Raw genomic sequence first — 22,113 nt, 5'->3', positions numbered from 1 at the left:
ATAACGCCTATACACTTCCTATTGTCACGCAAGTGACCGTCCGTATGACGTCTTTAAGTCCACTACTGTCATACACTTGAGCGTCCACATGACGTTTATAAACCATCTACTGTCTGAAAGGCGACGTGTTATGGCCAGACATACGCAGTGCGGTACAGTAGCTCAGTTGATTTAGTTAATGCCTGGTTCGATTTCTAATATTGATACTGCTCGTGAAGCTAATATGTCCTCCGCTGTGATGTCCAAGGTCGTAAAACCATATTTATTCACTCATTCAACAGAGAGGAACGCTACATTCCTCCCAACGTACGCTGGGGTCCACCGTATAACACCACGGCATTGTGTGATTGCTCATCCGACAGTAGTTGCTCTCGTCAACTAGGGCCGGGTCTCCGCGTGACAGCCCATGGGCAAAATGGGAACGCTTGTGTGGGATGTCAGTGTCCCACCTCTGACATGTCCGGCCAGTTTTGGTAATGTTCAGGGTTCCGAGATAGAGCGTCGAACTTGTGAAGCATAACTCATCTGAAAAACAACAACAGAGCAAGTTAATCATCGTGCCATAACAAAAAGACGCCTTATCTGTCTTAAATAATAAGTCTGACCACCTGACCTCATTAACCGGCTGTTACGCCAAACACAGGACACTGTGGTCTACCCAGGGACAACAACAGGGCCTTATGTCCCTGAAATACCACATCCCTGCCACGTGGAACATGGGTACTGGTCAGTGTGGTCAGAGACTGCCACCAGGATCACCATCGGCTCACAAGCTGACCCTTCGTAACTGACCACCAGGATCACCATCGGCTCACAAGCTGACCCTTCGTAACTGACCACCAGGATCACCATCGGCACACAAGCTGGCCCTTCGTAACTGACCACTAGGATCACCATCGGCACACAAGCTGACCCATCGTAACTGACAACCAGGATCACCATCGGCTCATAAGCTGACCCTTCGTAACTGACCACCAGGATCACCATCGGCTCACAAGCTGACCCTTCGTAACTGACCACCAGGATCACCATCGGCATACAAGCTGACCCTTCGTAACTGACCACCAGGATCACCATCGGCACACAAGCTGACCCTTCGTAACTGACCACCTTGGAGAAGGGCGATTCCAGATGATACTTTTATTGAGTGGGTGCGTCCCATTCCCATCATGACACAGGCTTTGAGTACAGAGGCTACACTAAACTGCCCGACTTAAATTTCTTTATTATAAATTCTAATTATTTATCATGTTCCAAATATATAGAAGTAATGATATTAGTGCAAACATGTTATACACGTGATGAATTTGGACATGTTAGTGAAACCATGTTATATACGTGATGAATTTGGACATGTTAGTGAAACCATGTTATATACGTGATGAATTTGGACATGTTAATGAAACCATGTTATATACGTGATAAATTTGGACATGTTAATGAAACCATGTTATATACGTTATGAATTTGGACATGTTAGTGAAACCATGTTATATACGTGATGAATTTGGACATGTTAATGAAACCTTGTTATATACGTGATGAATTTGGACATGTTAATGAAACCATGTTATATACGTGATGAATTTGGACATGTTAGTGAAACCATGTTTTATACGTGATGAATTTGGACATGTTAGTGAAACCATGTTATATACGTGATGTTTGTGGACATGTAAGTGAAACCATGTTATATATGTGATGAATGTGGACATGTAAGTGATAGAATGGTATAGACGTGATGAATTTGGACATGTAAGTGATAGCATGTTATATACGTGATGAATGTTGACATGTAAGTGATGGAATGTTATAGACGTGATGAATGTGGATATGTTAGTGACAACAGTTTGTATACATGATGAATGTAAACATGATAGTTATGGTGAACTATATGCGTGATTAATTGTTGGCATGTTGCCAATGGCATGATCTGTTTAAACAAGGGCGATTCCAGATGATACTTTTATTGAGTGTGTGCGTCCCATTCCCATCATGACACAGGCTTTGAGTACAAAGGCTACACTAAACTGCCCGACTTAAATTTCTTTATTATAAATTCTAATTATTTATCATGTTCCAAATATATAGAAGTAATGATATTAGTGCAAACATGTTATACACGTGATGAATTTGGACATGTTAGTGAAACCATGTTATATACGTGATGAATTTGGACATGTTAGTGAAACCATGTTATATACGTGATGAATTTGGACATGTTAATGAAACCATGTTATATCCGTGATAAATTTGGACATGTTAATGAAACCATGTTATATACGTTATGAATTTGGACATGTTAGTGAAACCATGTTATATACGTGATGAATTTGGACATGTTAATGAAACCTTGTTATATACGTGATGAATTTGGACATGTTAATGAAACCATGTTATATACGTGATGAATTTGGACATGTTAGTGAAACCATGTTTTATACGTGATGAATTTGGACATGTAAGTGATGGAATGTTATATACGTGATGTTTGTGGACATGTAAGTGAAACCATGTTATATATGTGATGAATGTGGAGATGTAAGTGATAGAATGGTATAGACGTGATGAATGTGGACATGTAAGTGATAGCATGTTATATACGTGATGAATGTTGACATGTAAGTGATGGAATGTTATAGACGTGATGAATGTGGATATGTTAGTGACAACAGTTTGTATACATGATGAATGTAAACATGATAGTTATGGTGAACTATATGCGTGATTAATTGTTGGCATGTTGCCAATGGCATGATCTGTTTAAACAAGGGCGATTCCAGATGATACTTTTATTGAGTGTGTGCGTCCCATTCCCATCATGACACAGGCTTTGAGTACAGAGGCTACACTAAACTGCCCGACTTAAATTTCTTTATTATAAATTCTAATTATTTATCATGTTCCAAATATATAGAAGTAATGATATTAGTGCAAACATGTTATACACGTGATGAATTTGGACATGTTAGTGAAACCATGTTATATACGTGATGAATTTGGACATGTTAGTGAAAACATGTTATATACGTGATGAATTTGGACATGTTAATGAAACCATGTTATATACGTGATAAATTTGGACATGTTAATGAAACCATGTTATATACGTTATGAATTTGGACATGTTAGTGAAACCATGTTATATACGTGATGAATTTGGACATGTTAATGAAACCTTGTTATATACGTGATGAATTTGGACATGTTAATGAAACCATGTTATATACGTGATGAATTTGGACATGTTAGTGAAACCATGTTTTATACGTGATGAATTTGGACATGTTAGTGAAACCATGTTATATACGTGATGTTTGTGGACATGTAAGTGAAACCATGTTATATATGTGATGAATGTGGAGATGTAAGTGATAGAATGGTATAGACGTGATGAATGTGGACATGTAAGTGATAGCATGTTATATACGTGATGAATGTTGACATGTAAGTGATGGAATGTTCTAGACGTGATGACTGTGGATATGTTAGTGACAACAGTTTGTATACATGATGAATGTAAACATGATAGTTATGGTGAACTATATGCGTGATTAATTGTTGGCATGTTGCCAATGGCATGATCTGTTTAAACAAGGGCGATTCCAGATGATACTTTTATTGAGTGTGTGCGTCCCATTCCCATCATGACACAGGCTTTGAGTACAGAGGCTACACTAAACTGCCCGACTTAAATTTCTTTATTATAAATTCTAATTATTTATCATGTTCCAAATATATAGAAGTAATGATATTAGTGCAAACATGTTATACACGTGATGAATTTGGACATGTTAGTGAAACCATGTTATATACGTGATGAATTTGGACATGTTAGTGAAACCATGTTATATACGTGATGAATTTGGACATGTTAATGAAACCATGTTATATACGTGATAAATTTGGACATGTTAATGAAACCATGTTATATACGTTATGAATTTGGACATGTTAGTGAAACCATGTTATATACGTGATGAATTTGGACATGTTAATGAAACCTTGTTATATACGTGATGAATTTGGACATGTTAATGAAACCATGTTATATACGTGATGAATTTGGACATGTTAGTGAAACCATGTTTTATACGTGATGAATTTGGACATGTTAGTGAAACCATGTTATATACGTGATGTTTGTGGACATGTAAGTGAAACCATGTTATATATGTGATGAATGTGGACATGTAAGTGATAGAATGGTATAGACGTGATGAATGTGGACATGTAAGTGATAGCATGTTATATACGTGATGAATGTTGACATGTAAGTGATGGAATGTTATAGACGTGATGAATGTGGATATGTTAGTGACAACAGTTTGTATACACGATGAATGTAAACATGATAGTTATGGTGAACTATATGCGTGATTAATTGTTGGCATGTTGCCAATGGCATGATCTGTTTAAACAAGGGCGATTCCAGATGATACTTTTATTGAGTGTGTGCGTCCGATTCCCATCATGACACAGGCTTTGAGTACAGAGGCTACACTAAACTGCCCGACTTAAATTTCTTTATTATAAATTCTAATTATTTATCATGTTCCAAATATATAGAAGTAATGATATTAGTGCAAACATGTTATACACGTGATGAATTTGGACATGTTAGTGAAACCATGTTATATACGTGATGAATTTGGACATGTTAGTGAAAACATGTTATATACGTGATGAATTTGGACATGTTAATGAAACCATGTTATATCCGTGATAAATTTGGACATGTTAATGAAACCATGTTATATACGTTATGAATTTTGACATGTTAGTGAAACCATGTTATATACGTGATGAATTTGGACATGTTAATGAAACCTTGTTATATACGTGATGAATTTGGACATGTTAATGAAACCATGTTATATACGTGATGAATTTGGACATGTTAGTGAAACCATGTTTTATACGTGATGAATTTGGACATGTTAGTGAAACCATGTTATATACGTGATGTTTGTGGACATGTAAGTGAAACCATGTTATATATGTGATGAATGTGGACATGTAAGTGATAGAATGGTATAGACGTGATGAATGTGGACATGTAAGTGATAGCATGTTATATACGTGATGAATGTTGACATGTAAGTGATGGAATGTTATAGACGTGATGAATGTGGATATGTTAGTGACAACAGTTTGTATACACAATGAATGTAAACATGATAGTTATGGTGAACTATATGCGTGATTAATTGTTAGCATGTTGCCAATGGCATGATCTGTTTAAACAAGGGCGATTCCAGATGATACTTTTATTGAGTGTGTGCGTCCCATTCCCATCATGACACAGGCTTTGAGTACAGAGGCTACACTAAACTGCCCGACTTAAATTTCTTTATTATAAATTCTAATTATTTATCATGTTCCAAATATATAGAAGTAATGATATTAGTGCAAACATGTTATACACGTGATGAATTTGGACATGTTAGTGAAACCATGTTATATACGTGATGAATTTGGACATGTTAGTGAAACCATGTTATATACGTGATGAATTTGGACATGTTAATGAAACCATGTTATATACGTGATAAATTTGGACATGTTAATGAAACCATGTTATATACGTTATGAATTTGGACATGTTAGTGAAACCATGTTATATACGTGATGAATTTGGACATGTTAATGAAACCTTGTTATATACGTGATGAATTTGGACATGTTAATGAAACCATGTTATATACGTGATGAATTTGGACATGTTAGTGAAACCATGTTTTATACGTGATGAATTTGGACATGTTAGTGAAACCATGTTATATACGTGATGTTTGTGGACATGTAAGTGAAACCATGTTATATATGTGATGAATGTGGACATGTAAGTGATAGAATGGTATAGACGTGATGAATGTGGACATGTAAGTGATAGCATGTTATATACGTGATGAATGTTGACATGTAAGTGATGGAATGTTATAGACGTGATGAATGTGGATATGTTAGTGACAACAGTTTGTATACATGATGGATGTAAACATGATAGTTATGGTGAACTATATGCGTGATTAATTGTTGGCATGTTGCCAATGGCATGATCTGTTTAAACAAGGGCGATTCCAGATGATACTTTTATTGAGTGTGTGCGTCCCATTCCCATCATGACACAGGCTTTGAGTACAGAGGCTACACTAAACTGCCCGACTTAAATTTCTTTATTATAAATTCTAATTATTTATCATGTTCCAAATATATAGAAGTAATGATATTAGTGCAAACATGTTATACACGTGATGAATTTGGACATGTTAGTGAAACCATGTTATATACGTGATGAATTTGGACATGTTAGTGAAAACATGTTATATACGTGATGAATTTGGACATGTTAATGAAACCATGTTATATCCGTGATAAATTTGGACATGTTAATGAAACCATGTTATATACGTTATGAATTTGGACATGTTAGTGAAACCATGTTATATACGTGATGTTTGTGGACATGTAAGTGAAACCATGTTATATATGTGATGAATGTGGACATGTAAGTGATAGAATGGTATAGACGTGATGAATGTGGACATGTAAGTGATAGCATGTTATATACGTGATGAATGTTGACATGTAAGTGATGGAATGTTATAGACGTGATGACTGTGGATATGTTAGTGACAACAGTTTGTATACATGATGAATGTAAACATGATAGTTATGGTGAACTATATGCGTGATTAATTGTTGGCATGTTGCCAATGGCATGATCTCTTTAAACAGGACAAGGGACGGGTGGCCCAGTCGTCTAAGGCGTCCATTTGCCAGAAACCTATGATTGTGGGTTCGAATCCCGGTTCGCCCCGATTATGTTTCTAGGTTTGTCAGCACCATACCCGTGCTCGTGGGTTTCACCAAAGTGGTAAACATCTGAGACATGCATCATTTCGGGCTTTCCTCCCACATTAAGCTGACACGCCGCGATATAACTAGAATACTGTTAAAAGTGGCGTTTAACCCAACTCACTGACTACATAGGTGATGAATGTGGACTTATTAGTGACAGCATGTTATATACGTGGATGTGTTGTTTTTTATATGCTCGATTGATTGTGGGCATGTTGGCCTCTGTCATGATCTGTTTCAACAGGAGGACAGGTTACCTTGTTCACATTCATAGCTCCCGCCCCTGTCTCTGCACGTGTCGTTCACACTACACGGCCTGGGGCCACAAATTCCGGCAAGTCGCTGAAAAGAAGAGAAACAACATTCACAGACTTTGTCATACCTTGCTCGTTGTGGTTTCGGGGCCGTTGATAGAAATCAAATGTGTTCTTCTAAACATGTAACTTTCTTAGTGACAATGTCAGTAGTGTCGGCAGTTTGAAATAGATTTTAAAAATGAAAATGCGAATTTTTTAAATGACAAATTAGATTCAATTTAGTGAAGAGGATTTTACTCTTCAAAGCGGCGCTGCAGACTTTTACACACTGACTGTAACATATAAAGGCATGTTGGGTATTTCTTTCTTGTTATTGACCCAAAAATCACAAATATGGAACATAATATAATGTTTCTGCCGAAACAGATTTCACTTGGCGTAAAGTTTGTTTGTTGTTTAACGCCGCACTCAGCAATATTCCAGCTGTACTTGGTGTAAAGGGCAAATAGCTGCGGAAATTATATGAATGAAACACTGAAAATCAGTTTTGACACCAGGTGTTCGCGAAAAGGGTAATTCTACCATGAATTTGGAATTTACTCGATTCTGATTGGTCAATCAGAGGCTATTTAATCACAATAAACCCCCTCTGATTGAAACAGCTGATTTAACGGCCTATTTACCGCGTAAGGATATGCATGTGCACTTTGTGCTTGCCCATAAAGATGGCGGAGCTCACGAATTCCGTATCAGTGGGAACTTTTGATATAAGAAGTTTTGCTGATGTCTATCTCGATCCTGCAGATGAATGGAGTGACGAAGATCTTGACATCTTCGGAAATATGTTTGAAAAAATCAGTTGAACAAAAACGTAAACGACATTTGTCGTCTGCTGCTCAAGCTATCATATTATTATGTAAACACATAATATTTAATTTGTTAAAATAAAAAGACATTAAATACATAAATAAATACAATATGTAAATTGTTTACAACAGATACTCAGGTGGCGCGGCCTACGCCGCCTAGTGGTGTCGACAAGACAGCGACGAAACATTTCGCACAAGTTGCAGAGTCTGATCTTGACAACATATTCCTAGACGGAAGAGCAAACAGTACCCTAAGGGCCACAAACTGGGGAATAAATATTTTCAAACGTAAGATAACCCAATGTTTATGTTTTTTTTAAATTGCAATCTTAAAATGTATCTCTTACCTGTTTAAAAGTTGCTTACTTGATCACATGAATATGACTATTATTTCCATTGTATTCAGAATGGCTTACACAACACGGTAAATCCATGGAATTTGAGGGGCTTCCGGTTGAGGAACTGTGGAAACATTTGAAGCACTTTTATGCGGAAGTTCGCAATGTGGATGGCCAATATTATTCCAAGTCATCCTTCGTTTGTATGAGAGCAGCAATTCACCGTCATATTCGCGCTCCTCCACATGATTGGAACATCAACATATTGCAGGATAAGGAATTTCACACTGCGAATAACGTGTTTCTCGGCATGTTGCGTAAACTAAAAAACTTGGCCTAGATAATGCTACGCACCACGATGCCATATCCCCTGGGGATTTGTCTAAGATTCGCGATTTTCAGTCAGTAGACAACCCTGTGAGTCTTCAGCAAAAAGTATGGTTTGACCTCACCCTTGGTTTCGGTTGTAGGGGTTGTGAGAACCAGAGGGAGTTGTCTGTGCATTCCTTTGCAGTTGAAACAGATGATGTAGGGGTAGAATATGTAACAATGTCCCATTCAGAGGCTACAAAAAAACATCCTGGGGGGTTGCAGGATAAAGTGCAGGGAAAGCCACGAATTTGTGCAACAGGGACCCAATCATGTCCCGTATCAGCTTTCAAAAAATACCTTTCCAAACTAAATCCAAGTAACATGGCTTTTTTCCAACTCCCGCGAAAACATGTGCATGAAACCGATGGTACATGGTACACACTACAACCCCTTGGTCACAACACAATCTCTCAAATGATGAAAGTAATTTCCACACAATCCAGCTTGAGCAAGGTGTATACGAATCACTGCGTCAGAGCCACAACTGTCACTCTCCTCTCGCATGCCGGTGTTGAGGCGCGCGAAATTGTAAAATTAACAGGTCACAAAAATCAGCAGTCGTTGATGTCTTACAACAAAGACACTTCCTCCAGCCAAAAGCGGCAATACTCGGGTATTCTCCAGGGTATCAGCGTGAACAATACTTCGAATAATCAGGTAAACATGTCACAACAATTTCACACTGGAAACGGTCCGTACCATCTCTCCAACGGCCATGTTACTATAAATAACTACTTCCGGGAGTAGTGTTTGATCGAGTGCATTATGACTGTGGGGAGAATGGGTGTATTCTGTTTGAAGTTCTCGGTGATTTTTTTCAATGAGATACTAGCAGTATTTGAAATGTAAACATAAGATATGGTAATTTGAATAAATTAAAACATTGTTATATATATTTGTCTTCTGTTATTGTTTTAAGTTGCTATTATAAAGAGCCTTCCACCCTTATGGGAAAGTGAACCCATCTTCTCATATATGGAGTGTCCTGCTCACTCAACAAAACGTTGCACCTCAAAGAGTTCCATCTTAAACCGGTCATGGTAGAATGGAGATAAACCTACTGTGTTTTCAATGTAGAGCTAGGTTACCTGTAGATTTAACCGCACTAAATTTAACATTTGAAACCTCACGCTACGCGTTCGGTTTCAAATTCAATTTAGTGCGGTTAAATCTACAGGTAACCTTTTTTATTATTCCAGATATAATTGTAAAATATTTTTTCAAGTGACAAGACAAAGTCCTCAGGAGAGTTAGGTAGTGTCGAAAATATATGAACTAGTTTTGACAATGCTAAAGTTTTTATGACTGTAATTTGTCCTATTATCGTTAGATTTCTTTTTCTCCAATTTGCAAGCAATCTATTTATTTTTTCTAGCTTTCTTTTTGTATTGATTACCCAGAGTTCACTTAAGTTTGGATTAAACATAATTCCTAATACTTCAAATTCCTTATTGTGCCATTCTATTTGTGCGTCTTGACATAAACGATCATTGCTACCCGCTTTTGAGCCTATCTATATTGCTTTTGTCTTGTCTACATTAATTATTAAGCCAGACATTTTGTAGAATTGATTTAGTGTTTCTATAGCTGCATATAAGCTTTCACCTTTGCCATTTAGAAATAATTCAGTATCATCAGCATATTGCCCAAGTTTGAATTCTTTGTCATTGACTGTAATCGCTTCAATTTTATTATTATTTCTAATCATACTAATGTGGGAGGAAAGTTCCATGTGATGCAGCACTTAGGAAGAGGACACGATGTGATTACTGACCTAGCATCCATATACCGCTTCGATTGAGTTCTCTCCACAGGCAATGAAATATGTGTGCACATGGATTTGGAAATCGGCGTCCTACAATGACACACACTTGGAGCCCGACATTTGCACAAGTTGATGCTTAATGACACATGTTATATTTATTATTATCATGATTATCATTTTGATCATATCTATAATTAATATTACTTACGGATGGCATATAAAACGTGCTTGCATGGTTCCAACCAGAGGCAGCCACCATTCTAGAAGGAGCCGTTGTCGAGTTGTCGTAGTTGAGCTCGCATTGTCCCGCCTTGACGTTCAAGCTTGCGCACCGAGACTGCTGCAAACATGACGTCACACAGTCCTGTGGGTTGAGGGTCTGAAGCACGAGGTAGACTGACCCCACGAGTCTACTACCAGCCTGGAGCCCGGGGGTGTCAACCTCTCGACTGCATGTCCCCGTGACTTGACCACACCCTGTCATCAGCTCCACAAGCAACATTGTTGTCAGAAAGGTTTTCATTTTGTAGGTGTTTTAAGATTATTTCCTTATACCATCAATCAAGGTCGTCGATGTCCACTCTTGCAGCTGTGATTGTCTTGGACAGGTTACTTCCTTACCTTCTTAAATAGTGGCTCTTGACTGTTTCACACGTCTGTTTTAAAAGCTGTGTTTATTACAGTTTTCTAAAACCCAGTTCTTGTTGTCATCCATACACTTGTAGTTATTACAACGTCACTATGTTGTGAGAGAAATTAGTTTGACGACATATCTTGGAAGTAAAACATCACTCCAAGCATTCTGCGTCCGCGTTGCCTTCACGGCTCTGTATGGTTGAAACAGAGGGCGCTGAGTACCCGTCATTGATCGTCTTCTTGTGATCCACATCACATATAAAATATTAATACATGTCTATACTTATACAACAACGAAATAAGGGAACTAATGTTTCGAATGTAGCTGTCGTTGAGGGGTACGTTTACAATACCGTAACTTCTAATCACAATAAAAAGGTCACTTCATGCATGAACAGCACGTGATGCAGGTACAAACAGAATCGAAAGTGTGTGAGTTAAAAAACTAACGTCGCATCGGCATCATGTCAGCCATATAGCGACGAGAACAAGTTGATATGTACAAGTGAGTTATGAATACAAAGTTCTATTTAAAAACAAATTTGTCAAAGATATTTTGGCACGACATCAATGGACAGACAAAACGTTCTTAGTGTGTGTATAAACAAAACAAATGTATTATGATCAGAGTCCGTTTGATCCCATTATCATTCACAAGTGTGAATCAGACATCGTGTTTCGTTTGTTGTTTTACGCCGCACTCAGCAATATTCCAGCTATATGAAGGCGGTCTGTAAATAATCGAGTCTGGACCAGACAATCCCGTGATTGACACCATGAGCATCGATCCACGCAATTGAGATACGATGACATGCATCAACCATGCCAGCGAGTCTGACCACCCGATCCCGTTAGTCACCTCTTACGACAAACATAGTCGCCTTGAGTTCGGCGTTAAACAACAAACAAAAAAAACAATCCTTCAGGGAATGTGGCAAAAAAACAATGTGGTCCCCAAATATAATTGCAAACTGAACTTGCCAAACAGAAGGATATGGTTTTATGTAGGTCTATGTTGGTTAACTCAATTTACACAAATGTTGTCTCTGAGACCGAAATAGTCAACATTGTATCCGATGTGTAAGTGCCTACATCAACCTAACATAGCGACAATGTCAAGAAGACGATGGAATCAAACGGCACATCATTGATTTTTCCATGCTGTAGTGTAAAAGGATCTGGAGAGCAAAGCACTGAATAATGCGCAATTATTATTTCATGATATATTCCCGGGTTTTGTTCATGCTCTTTCACAAATTATTATTGTGAAATTTACGATTGAAACGTTGGAACAGACACCAACGAACATTGAGATTATCGTGTCCCAGCTGAACACGTCTTTTACGTCTTATAAGTATTATACATGCATGTAAAATATGATTTTTGCCCACTGCCCCCATCTACGCTCAAGTTGACGATATAATATATTCATCATGAATATATTCGTAAATGCAAACCACAATGGCGCACTGTCAACGAGAAATGTTCTCGTTGTTTACAAAAGAAGATTGAGTGAGTATGGTTTTACGCCGCTTTTAGCAATATTCCAGCAATATCACGGCGGGGGACACCAGAAATGGGCTCCACACATTGTACCCATGTTGGGTATCGAACCCGAGACTTCGGCGTGACAAGCGAACGCTTTAACGACTAGTTTTTCAGTAAGAAAAAAAAATATTTCTCAAGTGTATGTAGGAACTGACGAAGGGCGTGAATATCCGGCGTCACTATATGTTTATATCACCTGTTTGTTACCATTGGGATTTAGAGTATATTTGTTACAGATATGGAAAATATGGAATCTCTTAGAACTGTTTCTGCTTGTGCAGTGGCTGTTTCATTTCATCACTGGGAATCAGTGGTAAGGGTGTGGAACCATGACATTCATATATTGAAACGGAGATTTAACTCACACCCTCGCCAACCCTCCTTTTAGACTGGGAACAGAACAGAACAGAAGGTACGGAGATTACACCGTCCCTCCCAAGTATGTTGGGAATGGGGAAAGCTAGACACAAAGAAAAAAGTTAAGCACACCCCTATTTCTGAACCATGACAAATGTAAAAAATCATGGCATGGGATGACTAACTACAGGAGCTGGGCGATACCAATGCCATCGGATAGAACAAACATTTGAAAACAAATAAAGAAGATATTGGTGAGTTGTCATGTTAACACAGGTATTGTTTTTGACCTTAGACAATACCTAAAAAGGATGGGGCTGCAGGATTAAGTAAACGAGGTACATTAGATGTTTCATGTGAAAATGTTCCTTAAAGTCTCTCACGTTGATCAGTAGCGGGTATAACCGCCACGTGCCTGGGTGACGCATTCCACCCTACGTCTCATGCTTCCAGTCAGACGTTGGATAAGTTGATGGGTCAACACCAACCACTCCTGATGAGATGCTGCTTCCAATTGGCGTAAATCTTGTACAGGAGGATCTCGTGCCTGTATGCGCCGCCCCAGAATATCTCAAACATGTTCAGAGCGGCAGAGAATGTTAGCCACAGGGCGGCAGAGAATGTTAGCCACTGGGCGGCAGAGAATGTTAGCCACTGGGCGGCAGAGAATGTTAGCCACTGGGCGGCAGAGAATGTTAGCCACAGAGCGGCAGAGAATGTTAGCCACTGGGCGGCAGAGAATGTTAGCCACTGGGCGGCAGAGAATGTTAGCCACAGAGCGGCAGAGAATGTTAGCCACTGGGCGGCAGAGAATGTTAGCCACTGGGCGGCAGAGAATGTTAGCCACTGGGCGGCAGAGAATGTTAGCCTCTGGGCGGCAGAGAAGGTTCGCCACTGGGCGGCAGAGAATGTTAGCCACTGGGCGGCAGAGAATGTTAGCCACTGGGCGGCAGAAAATGCTAGCCACAGGGCGGCAGAGAATGTTAGCCACTGGGCGGCAGAGAATGTTAGCCACAGGGCGGCAGAGAATGTTAGCCACTGGGCGGCAGAGAATGTTAACCACTGGGCGACAGAGAATGTTAGCCACTGGGCGGCAGAGAATGTAAGCCACAGAGCGGCAGAGAATGTTAGCCACTGGGCGGCAGAGAATGTTAGCCACAGGTCGGCAGAGAATGTTAGCCACTGGGCGGCAGACGGTTAGCATTATATAAGTTGGTACAAATCTAGTTTGTTGTAACTGTGTCAATTAATTGCGAGTTTCAGCTTCAGATCGGGTTTACTTGCTAGGTTAAGGTACGTCTGGAATTCTTCTGGTGTGGAGTTCTCTACCACTGCGGTGCTAGACGGCTTATAAACGTGCCAGGGTGATCTACGCAGATTCAAGTTATCCCTCTGTGGTGTCCTGGAGTCTAATACAGTCATCCATGCTTACACATATTAACCAGTGCAGGTTGTCCTGCTGTGTACTTCCTACCTGCGATGGTTTATACCTGTTTATACCACGGTGACACTACTGTACATACTAGCCTCAAATAAACCCGTCGCCTGTAGGTTGCGGTAGACGCCGCCCAATGAACTAATGTTGTTGATAAATGTCTTACGTTCGTTTGACTAAGACGACTTAGAACATAACTGCTACTCGTTCCAACAGCATAGCCAAGCAAACGGTCAATATCGACTGATACTTCGTGCAGTACGGACTTAGGATGACTGCCACATGCATTCCTTGGAAATCATGTCCATATTTGGAGATGTTTACTATTTGTCACCGAAGAGGTGACGAACAGGTGCACTCACGGGAAGAAAGTTAACATTGTCGCGATAGGTCTTGTTTTGTATATCACTCTTTCTGTTCCCTCTGTCAGTCATCAATATTCACACCATATCACCAATGACTGTTACCAAGCAACCAGTGGTTGATGGCATAAACACCAACCCGCGCTGTCGGGGAAACGATCGCACCAAATCATCCAGTCGCGTTGAAACCACCCGATCCCCATTTTACTACATTTCTGAGACAGGCATGGGGCACTGGGAACCTTTTGTATCCAGTAACCTCAGGTAATCATTAATAGTTGAGGACACAAAAAAAACAAAACTACTGTCTACAAATAAATATGCTTCACAATTTTCGCATATGATACTTCATACATCAAATTGTTTCTCTTATTCCGATCACTCGCAGAACTCCCTCATTTGTCAACCGCGGTCCACTGTGTCATTCGTCGGGCGTGTAGACTTCTCTTAGAAACCAGCAGTGTCGACGGATGTCTGAAGCGGACGTACAATAACCGTCACGTTTGTCCACTGTCCTCAGATTGTGAATGACCAATAATACTAAAAAAAACTTAAGGGCCACCCAATTCTTTCAACTTACTATAGTTAAACTATCATAGCATGAGTAATGAGTAGTGTATTTAATTTTAATCTAATATATACTTTAGGGTCACTATCTCTCACATTAACGAATACATGTAGCAAAATACAATAATAATCATTCATGAATTTAAATTTCAAAATGGGCTAAGTAGTGGTAGGTTTGTGAAAGAATTGTACTAGAGTACTAGAATGAATATGTGCCAGTTCCCGGATATGGGTAATCAACGTTATAGTTAAGTCGTGATGTCTTAATACATGGCATTCTGATACTGTGAGTTGATAGTGTAAGATAAACTTGTTTACTAGTTCGAACACATAAGGCCTCAGGCGCCTGATTCTCTGTGCAGAGTTGCGTACCTTGGGCGTGACATAACGCTATGACTGAGTGTAGTTTTACGCCGTCTTTACAATATTTCAGCGATATCACGACAGGGGAAACCAGAAATGGGTTTCGCATAGTGTACCCAAGTGGGGAATCGATGAGTGAGTAGGGTTTTACGCTACCTTTAGAAATATTCCAGCAATATCACGGCAGTTGACACTAGAAATTGTACACGTGTGGGAATCGAACCCGCGTATTCGGCGTGACGAGCGAACGCTTTCCCCACTAGGCTACCCTACCGTCCCCATAACCCTCTGATCGAATAAATGTTTGAATGCCAGATTTGCTGATTATGTTTCAAGGTTTGTCAGTACCATACTATACTCGTGGGTTTCACTAAAGCGTTAAGCGTCTAAAACCTGCACCACATGGGCTGTCCTCCCACATCAAGATGACGCCGTGATAAAACTGAAATGCTGTTCAAAGTTGCGTTAAACCAAACTAACTCACTCACCCAAACCTACCACAACCCCAGCAATGTCGCCCTTGCACCAAACCCACTTTGTCCAGGGAAATATCTATAGGATGGTTATGTGGATGCTACAGGGGTCATCCTCGTGCAGCCTTTTTTATGCAGTACAACTCCCCCAATCTTACTGAATTACTTAATAATTTTTCTACTTTCGGGTCAGTTTCATTGGTTTTTTGGGGGGTTACATTGGGTTACAATTTTGTTTTATTATTGTTTATGCACAAGGGTGACGTGATGATTTTTTTAAGGAATTGGCGCTTTGACGCAAAAAGATTTATCCAGAAATGGGCCCCGTATCCCCAAAGCCTCAACCGTTAAGTCACGAGATGCTGATATTGTGAGTCAGTTGACTTCGTCGTCGGAATAATTCAGTTCTTCCTCTAGTCTGTCATGCAGACCCTGAAACAAATATATCCAATAAAGCCCATGCAAGTCTATAATGATTGGTAGGTCTAGATTACTGCAGTATCAGTATCTGAAAAGGAAGAGTCTGTTTTTTCTCTCTGTAATATATGTTCTTTTCAGAGACTACATATTAGTCTGTTCTTTCTCTACACAATTTATTTACTGTTTACCTTTATCCTAACGGCCTTGACTATGGAGAATTTGATTGAGTGAAAGGGTAAATTTGCCCTAGACAACTATGGTTTGTGATCAGAAGAAAACAAATGTAGAGTGAGTGAGTTATGCGCCACATATAAATATTCCATCCATATTCTGGAGGGGTATAAAGATGGCAGAAATAGGCCTCACTTGTTCTGTCCATGTAGGAACTAGTGCCCGGCGTTCGACGTGACGAGCGAACGCTTTGCAATATTCCAGCTACATGACAGCGTCTGTAAATAACCGAGTCTGGACAAGACAATCCAGTGATTGACATCAAGAGCATCCATCTACGCAATAGGGATACGATGATATGCATCAACCAGGTCAGCAAGCCTGACCACCCGATCCCATCAGTCACCTCTTACGACAAGCATGGTCTAACCCGCATCTTGGCGGGTTCCCCATAGAGTTAAAGGGGCACTGATCTAACGCAATTCCCCGGACTGGTTGTTGCCTTTGTTATTGTTTTTTCCCCCGTGAGTACCCGGATGATACGAAACGCATCTGAGCGTGACCAGTGACTGGGCTACCGTCTGCAAGGACAGCTAAATAAACTTGGAGGCTGGAGGCAATATTTTTGCATAAACACTGATTGGTTAACTGTGATCTATAAAGATTTCGGCAAAGGGCGCATGTTTACAGGCCATACAGTCAGTATAAAGAAGAGCATATGTCAGTTTTATCGCGTTTTAATGCAGAATTTCAAGAATGTTTGTCTCAAAACGAAATCTTGATCACAAAATATATAAATTGTTTATGTAATTACTGAATTATGTGAATATTCATTGAATGACATCGTCGATAAATATACAAAAACCTCTGCAGAGACACCTACTTTTGTTACTTTAATCAAGCTACGTTGATATGAAGGGACTACGCTGATATGAAGGGACTCTGGGGATGTAGCCTGCATATTGCCTGCCTCTGTATCTGCAGATAAAATACTAGTATCTCATAAACCCCGCGCCGCCTGATTACCTCCCTTCCCGTGGCTCATCAGTGTGTGTCCTACAGCAATCACACGCCCTGTACAGCTTTAGGCTTAACTTTATTATCCAATTTAAGTTTCTGTAGCAGATCGATCTTACGCTTGCTCCGCACTGGACATGAACACCTTGGATCAGAGATGTGGAGGATCGGAGACCAAGGTCTGATTAAAGTCTCGCTGGGAAGACTCGGAGCTGAACTGCTTCGAAACTGCTGGAGACCGTTTGTCTCGGGGAAGGAACATTTTCATGTGGACCTTTATGGCAGTGGCGATAGTCACTGAAAAGGCGGTGTTCTACTTGTTGGAGGGCGTTTTCTATAATATACTCTATTTACAAATATGAGACAATGAGTTATTGATAGGTTGAGTGAGTATGGTGTGACTTCATATAGAATGGGGTATACTATTATATTTGGGGAATCGAACCTAGGTGTACTGCAGACACTGGCTCTCACTGCATACTTGTGTAGTCCCTAAAACTAAACACTATTTCTTAGCCAACTTCTATCGTGTTATATTCCCAAAGAACATTGTCACACATACTTATTGCAATAACTGGAAATCTCCGATCTGTTACCTATAATTTTTCAAATACAGAGATAATATAAGAACTTTACCATAAATTCGAGTTTCCGCGATGATGCGACCGTAAAATTAATTGTGTTTATCAGATGGTTATTGCGATTTAAAACTTCTGTTTGACAGATTAGAACCGAATAATTTACAAATTCATGATAGAAAACCTCCACGCACGAACGCACTCACTCACTCACTCACTCACTCTTTGGCGAACCTTTTGCTTAAGCTCCCCTTAAGCGTTTTCAAGGCGCATATCTTTAGAGGTACGACCTGGGGGAAATGGGGTACCCTAGTGGTTCATGCGTTAGGTTGTAACCTGGATTGTATTCCCTACATGGATACACTGTGTGACATTGTCATGCATCGTGATATGGCGGGGATAATGTTAAAGATGCAAGAATTAACAACAACGCAGACAGCCAAATTGAGTTCCGAATGAAAATGGCCCTGGATGTCCCGCAATGTCCATGGTAATAACAGCTCGAGATACATCCCCCTCCTGCATTTACAACACAATCAATGTCGCCCAAGCTTCAACTGTCCCTCACTGGCGGCAGAAGGAACGTAATTACCACGTTGCATCTCAGATGGTGGCAGCTTGCAATTGATGCAGTCAATTTGCGTCCACAAAATGCACATAAAGGTACTTTATCCTTCGACTCCAACATTCTGCTCACCGAAGACTGTCAGATTCGGAGATGGCGTTGGCAATATTGAAAATCAATCGAACACTACTCGAACTGAATTACGGAATCAAGTTGTTGATTTGGGAGAATGCATGATTCAAGGTTCTGCGCCGTGTGAAGACTAATGAATGAATGAATGAATGAATATTGTTTTACGCCGCATCAGCAATTTTCCAGCTATTCACGGCGAGAAGACTAATGAAGCAATTCAGTTAGTATGTAAAACATTTACACTATCAAAGCTTACATTAGGCCATGAACGGACATATTCAACAAAACCTTGAGTTAGTGAGTGTAGTGGGTTTATAGCCCATTTGTATTTCATATATATAACGGCGGGTCACCTTCATGTGGCAGTAAAGCCGGAAGCTCTCATTCGTTTACCACTGACGTGAAACTAACGAGAAGGGGTGTGTTGGGGGTGGGGGGATGGGGGTAGGTGCTGACAAAACAAGATCACCAATCAGAACAAATCTGGGATACGATCAACAATAACACAATAACATGATGATGGCACATCTATCCGACGCAAAACGTCTGAAAGCGCGTCCCAGACACCTTGTTTATACCATACCCTGCGAAATTGCCACAAGCAAGTGTTGGACATATTCCGAACATTCACCGCCTGGATGATGGGGTTTCCGTCCGAACATTCATCGCCCGGATGGTGGGGTTTCCGCCCGAACATTCATCGCCCGGAAGGTGGGGTTTCCGCCCGAACATTCATCGCCCGGAAGGTGGGGTTTCCGCCCGGACATTCATCGCCCGGAAGGTGGGGTTTCTGTCCGAACATTCATCGCGCGGAAGGTGGGGTTTCCGTCCGAACATTCATTGCCCGGAAGGTGGAGTTTCTGCCCGAACATTCATCGCCCGGAAGGTGGGGTTTCGGCCCGAACATTCATCGCCCGGAAGGTGGGGTTTCCGCCCGAACATTCATCGCCCGGAAGGTGGGGTTTCCGCCCGGACATTCATCGCCCGGAAGGTGGGGTTTCTGTCCGAACATTCATCGCGCGGAAGGTGGGGTTTCCGTCCGAACATTCATTGCCCGGAAGGTGGAGTTTCTGCCCGAACATTCATCGCCCGGAAGGTGGGGTTTCGGCCCGAACATTCATCGCCCGGATGGTGGGGTTTCCGTCCAAACATTCATCGCACGGAAGGTGGGGTTTCCGCCCGAACATTCATCTTCCCCCATGTAGAACATCTTCCCTCTATGTATAACATCTTCCCTCCATATATAACTTCTTCTTTCCACGTATAACATTTTCCCTCCATGTGTAACATCTTCCTTCCATACATAGCACGTTCCCTCCATGTATAACATCTTCCCTCCACGTATAACATCTACCCTCCATGTATAACATATTCCCTCAACGTATAACACCTTCCCTCAATTTAATAATATCTTTCCTCAATTATAACATCATCCTTTTATGTATAACATCTTTCCTCCATGTATAACATCTTTCCTCCATGTATAACATCTTTCCTCCATGTATAACATCTTTCCTCCATGTATAACATCCTTCCTCCATGTATAACATATTCCCTCAACGTATAACACCTTCCCTCAATTTAATAATATCTTTCCTCAATTATAACATCATCCTTTTATGTATAACATCTTTCCTCCATGTATAACATCTTTCCTCCATGTATAACATCTTTCCTCCATGTATAACATCTTTCCTCCATGTATAACATCTTTCCTCCATGTATAACATATTCCCTCAACGTATAACACCTTCCCTCAATTTAATAATATCTTTCCTCAATTATAACATCATCCTTTTATGTATAACATCTTTCCTCTATGTATAACATCTTTCCTCCATGTATAACATCTTTCCTCCATGTATAACATCTTTCCTCCATGTATAACATCTTTCCTCCATGTATAACATCTTTCCTCCATGTATAACATATTCCCTCAACGTATAACACCTTCCCTCAATTTAATAATATCTTTCCTCAATTATAACATCATCCTTTTATGTATAACATCTTTCCTCCATGTATAACATCTTTCCTCCATGTATAACATCTTTCCTCCATGTATAACATCTTTCCTCCATGTATAACATCTTTCCTCCATGTATAACATCTACCCTCCATGTATAACATATTCCTTCAACGTATAACACCTTCCCTCAATTTAATAATATCTTTCCTCAATTATAACTTACATCATCTTTTCATGTGTAACATTCATAGCACGTTCCCTCCATGTATAACATCTTTCCTCAATTATAACATTTTCCCTCTATGTCTAACATCTACCCTCCATGAATAACATCTTCCCTCTATGTCTAACATCTACCCTCCATGAATAACATCTTCCCACTATGTCTAACATCTACCCTCCATATGTAACATCTTCCCTCCATGTACAACATCTTTCAACATCTTTCCTATAACATCCTCCCTCCATGTCTAACATCTTCCCTCCACGTATAACATCTACCCTCCATGTATAACATATTCCCTCAACGTATAACACCTTCCCCCCATTTATAACATCTTTCCTCAATTATTACATCATCCTTTCATGTGTAACATCTTTCCTACATGTATAAAAACCTTCCCTCCATATATAACATCTTCCCTCCATGTATAACACCCTTCCCTCCATGTATAACATCTTTCCTCAATTATAACACCATCCTTTTATGTGTAACATTTTTCCTCCATGAACAACACCTTTCTCCACGTATAACATCTTCCCTTCATGTGTAACATCGTTCCTTCATCCAAACCATCTTCCCTCTATGTGTAACATCTTCCTTTCACGTATAACATCTTCATTCCATGTATAGGATCCTTCCTCCATGGATACTTCCCTCAACTAACATCTTCCCTCCATGTATAACATCTTCCTTCTCTCCATGTGTGACATCGTCCCTTAATGTATAACATCGTCCCTCAATGTAGAACATCTTCCCTTCATGTATAACGTCGTCCATCAATATAGAACATCTTCCCTCCATGTATAACGTCGTCCCTCAATGTAGAACATCT

At 40.0% G+C, this 22,113-nt stretch overlaps 2 protein-coding genes across 2 annotated transcripts; one reads left to right on the top strand and one right to left on the bottom strand.

The window, feature by feature from the left end:
• Positions 1 to 274: 274 nt before the first annotated feature.
• Positions 275 to 10,988, bottom strand: LOC139446794 (prothrombin-like). The gene is made up of 3 exons (XM_071228123.1): positions 10,674 to 10,988; positions 7,122 to 7,206; positions 275 to 525 (listed from the first exon to the last, which is right to left on the bottom strand). The coding sequence occupies exons 1-3, from the start codon at positions 10,986 to 10,988 to the stop codon at positions 275 to 277; spliced, it is 651 nt and encodes a 216-aa protein (XP_071084224.1).
• A 2,595-nt stretch (positions 10,989 to 13,583) lies between these two features.
• On the top strand, positions 13,584 to 14,207 carry LOC139446340 (ring-infected erythrocyte surface antigen-like). The gene is made up of 2 exons (XM_071227684.1): positions 13,584 to 13,652; positions 13,818 to 14,207. Exons 1-2 carry the CDS (start codon positions 13,584 to 13,586, stop codon positions 14,205 to 14,207), a joined length of 459 nt encoding a protein of 152 aa, XP_071083785.1.
• The last annotated feature ends 7,906 nt before the right edge of the window (positions 14,208 to 22,113 follow it).

This window comes from Haliotis cracherodii, unplaced genomic scaffold, assembly GCF_022045235.1.
Source record: "Haliotis cracherodii isolate W230 unplaced genomic scaffold, xgHalCrac1.p SCAF_6, whole genome shotgun sequence".
Lineage (NCBI taxonomy): Eukaryota > Metazoa > Mollusca > Gastropoda > Lepetellida > Haliotidae > Haliotis > Haliotis cracherodii.
The sequence above is the reverse complement of the archived record's forward strand: the minus strand, read 5'-3'. Positions and strand labels throughout refer to the sequence as shown.